The sequence below is a fragment of the Passer montanus genome, unplaced genomic scaffold (assembly GCF_014805655.1).
Source record: "Passer montanus isolate IOZ18808 unplaced genomic scaffold, ASM1480565v1 scaffold27, whole genome shotgun sequence".
Classification (NCBI taxonomy): domain Eukaryota; kingdom Metazoa; phylum Chordata; class Aves; order Passeriformes; family Passeridae; genus Passer; species Passer montanus.
In genome coordinates, this window is record NW_024367372.1 from 10,880,285 (window position 1) to 10,886,573 (window position 6,289).

The window sequence follows — 6,289 nt, forward strand, 5'->3', positions numbered from 1 at the left end:
ACATGGTAGTCTCTGTAAGGCAAGTAAATGGTTTCAGTTTACCTGCAGCTTCCCTAAAAAGCCTTTTGCTCTAGAGATGCCTTTCTTGCCCTACTTATGGCTCAATGGCTAAAGCAGGCAGGCCACTTTGAATTATTAGAGCTATTTGCAGCATTAAGCTGTTAGAGAGCATCTAAAGGAGGGCCATGAATATCAAGGGGAACTGTATGAGGAGCAACTTTGTCTGTTCAGCCTGAAGGAGACTGAGGGGAGACCCCACTGCAGCCTACAACTGCCTCATGAAGGGAAGGGGAGGGTCAGACACGGATCTCTTCACTCTCATGACCAGTGAGTGGACTGAGGGATTGGCCTGAAGTTGTGTCAGGGGAGATTTAGGTTGGATATTAGAAAAATGTTCATTACCCAGAGGGTGGTTGGATATTGGAGCAGGCTCTCCAGGGAAATGGTCACAGCCCCAAGCCTGACAGAATTCAATAAGTGTGGAGACTGCTCCCAGGCACATGGTGTGACTTTTGGGGCTGTCCTGTGTGTCAGGAGCTGGACTTAAGGATCCTTGTGCACCCATTTCAACACAGGATGTTCTACAATTCTAAATACTTCAGGCATGGTACTGTTAGGTAAGGGCAGATAGTTTGGTCTCTGTGACACCAGGAGTAAGCTGGGCCATGGCCCCAGGTGGAGCATTTACTGCAGCTGCCACTCTCTGCTCAGTCTACACACAGAAAGACAGGGTGGCCTCAAGGCTACAAGAAGTAGTCCAGCTCTATGGATTTAACAACCTTGGTGGTTTGCTGGGCATTATCACACACTCTTTTCTTTTGCACAGCTGTAACTCCACTTAGCAGTGACAGGAGAAAATGAGGAAATGGGCACTTTCTGACACTTTTCAGAACTCCCTCCTTCACTTCATGACACAGCTGTAACATGGACACTGCAGTTGTTTCACCCCATAGAGACTTTCCCACTTGCAAACAACACTTCCATGAGCAACCCTTTCTATGAGGCTGCTTAAAGAAGATGCTATGCTGCTTCTATCCCTTCTGTACAGTACACCATGTGGTAGCTGATTGCTGTCTATTATAAAAATCCCAGCCTTTACTCCAGGCAATTTTATCTTTTGGGCCTCAGGTAATGTATCAGTTGACAAATTTCTTTTCTCACCTTGTATCCAGACCTTACACCTCCAGCCCAATTTGCTGCAACTTTTTGCAGAGAGGAAGGATGTAAATTTTAACAATTTCTCCAGAAAATGTATCTCATTTTGTGAAGATGATATAATTTCCTCCTTTGCCTCAGTGCTCACACAGTTCACACAGAGAAGACAAGAAGCAACAGGTTCAAATTGAAATACAGGAAATTCCATTTGAATAGGAGAAAAAGACCCTCTTATAATGTGAGGTTGGTCAAACATCGGCACAAGGTGTCCTGAAAGAACAGGAGTGTGGAGTCTCCACCAAGAGAGATACCCAAACTGCAACAGGATGCAGCCTGAGCAGCTGACTGTCACTGACCCTGCTTGGAGTATGGGGGTTGGACCAGACAATCTCCAGAGATCCCCTCCAACTTCCAGCGGCCTGTGAAAAGGGCAGGGATATCATAAGTCAGTCTGAGAAGTTGCTTCATGTTATGTGTTTTTAACAAGATACATTTTATTCCAGCTCCCTACTTCTTGGAGGCACTACTGTGCCAGGATACAACAGAAGCCCTTGGATATCAGAGCCCCTGATGATGACTGTGACCCTACAGTCAAAGGCTGCTGAATACCCAGAGCCTACCTAATATGTCTCTGTATAAAACACATAAACATTCACTGAATTGCAGATTGGGACTTAGATCTTGTCTTATTTTCTGGTCTGCAGATGTTTTATTAGGCTATGCAAAGTGGAATAGTTTAACAGAAAACACTGAGAGTCACCTTAAAATTATTCCCCAGACTGGTGGGCAGAGCACTTGGATGACACAGGAATTGCTTCAAGTCCTGACTGAGAAAGAAGTGGCATTGAACTCTTCCACCCTGAGATATTACTACTACCACTTGATTTCTAGGCAGAAGGGACACTACATTATGTGACAAAGGATAGATTGAAAGCAAAGTGAGCTTTTTGGAGGAGCCCACTGGACATGTGTGGATTAGTTAGGCACCTGCCTTAATGGGATTGAGAGGCTTTGACACCACCTAATTCCTTGGGATCACTTCCTGGACAATCTAGGCAGTCTCCAAGTTGGACAGGTATTTGTGGTTATGTTCCTTCATTCCTAACATTTGCAAAGGAAACCTTAGTACTGGGTGACAGTGGACACCGCTGCTCAAAAGATGCATCAAGATTAGAGGTTGCAGGCTGAGCACTGATAGGAACAAACACTTTTATGGAACAAACCTTTTAATTACTAACCTGAGAAATTAATTATTTTTACTAGTTCAGCTCTGTTTAGCTTTGTATTTTCTTGATAAATGAAAATAGGCTCTTGACTTGCTGCACTTATACCATGTTCCAAAATCCATGTGTCAAACATTTTATGCAAATCTTAATTAAAAAGACAGGATTATTCCCTTAGTTACTGCAAAACTCTACTGTCCTTTGAAATATATGATGGTATTTCTTTCTAGCTGAAGCAGTTGATGTGACAAGTAATGTTTGACTGATGCTTTAGCATTAAATCAAAATGGCTAGGTTCACCTTATTTACTGCGGAAGAAAGAAATTTATTCTGGTGGTGTAGCAAAATAATTCCTATTATGCAAAATAAAAAAAAACCTCATAAAGTTTACAAAAAAAAATTGTTTTTACAGTAATTTACCTGCTAAAGCTTCTATACCAGCACATAGTACTGAGTGTAGAAGGTGAGCTGATATTAAGAATATGTCATAAGCACCTATTACTAAAAAACTGTTTTTAACTGAAGACACAAAATTTTGTTTAGCTGTAGGAATGTACAGAGCCACCAGAAGTATAGACTGAAAAACATATAAAATAAGCCTTCATACTTTCCTCAGAACTAGCAAGGCTGCAGCTAGAACAACACATTAATATTGAAGCACTGTATTAGGGCATGAAAGAAGATGTGGACCATTTGGAAAGAGCTGAAAAGAGAGACAAAATATTGATTTTAGAGGTGTAAAACAAAATCTATTGTTAGGATGACAATATGGTTGATACAAATGAGTGTGTGGTTGCCTGCAGGAGAACACTCCTGAGTGGCACATCTGAGGAGACCTGGTTGAAGCACAATCCTGAGAATGCCTGGAGAGCCCAGCCTGCAGCACAAGCTCAGTTAAAGCATTGAAATGCACAATCAGTCCCACAAAACAGAAGTTCTACTGAGAAGATTAAAAAAAGAGACATGCTATCGACATGATGAAGAAGTGCACTGCTGCTGACAAGATTAAGAAAGAATGATGCAACTCATAAAACCCACTGAGAAAGTGTCATCACTGATAGGACTAAGAAAAGCAATGTCAGGTCAAAAGGGACAGGATGTAAACTGTCCAAGTCTCCAGACCATACGCAGCCTGAAGGAAAACGGAGTCTTGAGGATATTTCTGCAGAAACATTAAGGGAGCTCTAACATGTGAGCAACAGAAATCAGCCAGTCATAGAAGTTACCAAAGTGTGAGTGGGTAAGTAGATACTTGTGTTTGTGATCATCTGCAGTTAGCAGGATTACAGATACGCTTCTCACCTTACCAATCTTATTTATATAAGACATACATTAATGTAGAAATACTGGCATCACTTAACACCTGTGAAAAGTTATTGTATCGCTGCAAAACGGGTTACAAGGGGTTACAACACTGTCGTTTTCTGCACTGAGAGAAGGCTGAAGGGACACACAATGGTCTTTGAGTACCTAAGAGGCCATTCTCTGAGTACAAAGGATGGCAAGAGAAAAATAACGCAAGTCACTGAACTGCAGTAAGGCAGACATCAGGAAAACCTCAGGGTAATAATGCAAAAGGCTGGATTCCTTGTTGAAGCTGTGGAATCTCCAACAGTGCAGGTTTGAAATGGCATATTGGACAAACATCACAAAAAAAAAAAAGGTCCCATGTAACTGACCTCTAGGAATAGAGGCAAAGCAGGTGGAGCTTTTGAGATCTGGTCCAATCTGATCAGATTTTTTTACTATGATTTTATGGCTGTAGCAAATGTTCACATAATGCTGGTTATTTATTTTGATTATACAAGAAGCACACTTCCAGGGACATGTTATAATGGCAAACTACAGAAATCCACAAAAATGGGCTAAATAGTGCTATAAATGATTTTCAATTGCCAGTTCAGCAGAACACTGAAGCACAGTTCTTGGTCTTAAAGACTTTAGGTCTAAGGACACAAAGCACTCAAATCTTGAAGCACTGATGAAATACAAAACCAGCCCAATTTCTAACAACAGAATTTTAAAAACTCAGTATTAGAGAGGAGTATGCTGCAGGACAGGGCAAACTCTTATACATCCCACATAAGGCAAGGCATCTCTAATCTCCACCTCAGAAAAAAACCCCAACTGTTAGTGGAGATTTCCTGAAGAATTAAATAACCATACCTCAATGTGTATTTCATTCATGGAGAGGGACTGACGTGAACTGGCTATACCATTACTAAGATTTAGTGATCCCATTTGTCACAGTGATAACTGCGTACAGATTGCCTTTCTTTAACTAAAGAAAGCTCCCTTCCTCCGAGGCTTTTAGCTGTCTGCAGATGCTTAAATGAAGCCTTTCTGTTGACACCCGTGGGCTCCCTGGGGTGCTTATGTCAGTTCCTGGTGCTATCCCTTTTCATCTTAATGTACACCTGTCAGACTGCTCGGAATTTCTATTCAGTATCACCTTCCCCTGAAGACTCCTTCAGCCTGAATAAACTTGGGTTTATTCACAAGTGAAATAAATTGTACCCACCGGACTTGATGGTTCTGCCTTGAAAAGCCTGAAGGAACAAAAAGCCGAGTGGTTTGAAACCCAATCTTTCCAAGTTGTACACTTCTCAGCTGGACACCGCAAAATCTATTCAAGGGTTCTTGTTAAGATCAGACGATCCTCAGAAAAGGGCCCTGAGCGTACAGCCTATGAAACCACCAGATCTAAGACCTTCTATAACATTTCCCAGAATTTAAAGACTTACAGGATGGTTTAAAGCTGTCGGCTTTGGATGCGACCGGTCACTCACAAAGTCTACCACCGTATCCCGAGGACAAGTCGATCCGCGCAGGCAAATGACACCCGCGAAGAGCATCCTTGTGTCGGCTGCCCGCAGCTCCCGCGGCGCTCCCTGAGCTGAGCGCTTCCCGCGAGGGGCGCGCCCGCGGCAGCGGCTCTTTGACAGCAAGAAGGCAAAACCAGGAGCGGCGAAGAGACAGGACCGTGCCCGGGCACCGATACGAGCCCGCGGTGAGCCCGCGGTGAGCCGGCGAGGAGGAGAGGAACAGCGCATCCCCGGACCCCCAGCCCTGGCCCCGCCGCCGCCCCGGTGCCCGCCCGTCCCGCCGCTCACCGATAGTAGAAACGACGGTGCCCACGAAGTAGAAAGCGCCCGTGAAATCCCATCGGGGCCGGATGTCATCGACGCGGATGCCAGCCACGCTCGCCTCCTCGTATTCCCGGAGGAAGTGCCGGAGCTCGGCACGGCTGAGGTTGTGGCGCCGGGTGAAGTTCTCCAGGCGTTCCTCCCAGCGCTCCTTAGCCTCCCGCTCCGTGGGCAGCTCGATGGCCGAGAAGACGGCGGCGCCGCACAGCATGTACAGCACGATCAGCACCGCCAGCAGGAGGAACCGCGCGTTGTCCGCGTTGAGGCGACCCGCGCTGGAGCAGCAGCAGGCGCCGCGACACGCCATCCTCCGCCCGCGGGACCGGGCTGCCGCGCCGCCACGCTACGTCGGGGCCCTGCTGCCGCCGCCGGGCATCACGGCGCCGCCCGCCAGCCGTACGCGGGGCGGGCAGGGCGCGGCCCCGGCACGGCCCCGCGGCGGACGCGCTTCGGGCTGCCGAGCATCGTGAGGGCGACGGAACCGCTCGTCCCGTCCCGTCCCGCGGAGCCCCTCAGCCCCAACGCCCGCCGCGCGGGGCTCCCGTCCCCGCCACTTTCATATCCCCTTCCTGCCCCCGCCCCGAGCACGTCGGAGCGGGGCGCAGGGACAGGCACCGCCAGGCGCCTCCTGCCTGCCGGGGGGGACGAGGCGGGACCGGCGGCAGCTCGCCCCTCGCCCTTCCCCTTCGCCGCGGGGCTCCGCCGCCCGGTCCCGCGGGCCGCTCGCACCATGGCCTCGGGGGAGCCGCGGGCCGGGCCGGGCCG

General features: G+C 47.6%; 1 protein-coding gene across 1 annotated transcript in view; it reads right to left on the reverse strand.

The window, feature by feature from the left end:
- The window catches only part of KCNK13 (potassium two pore domain channel subfamily K member 13), a 48,950-nt gene extending 43,068 nt beyond the window's left edge, over positions 1-5,882 (reverse strand). The window contains exon 1 of the mRNA XM_039712972.1: positions 5,492-5,882. Coding sequence (XP_039568906.1) covers positions 5,492-5,831 — 340 coding nt within the window. The 5' untranslated portion in view covers positions 5,832-5,882. The remainder of the gene's footprint in view (positions 1-5,491) is intronic.
- Positions 5,883-6,289: the final 407 nt, after the last annotated feature.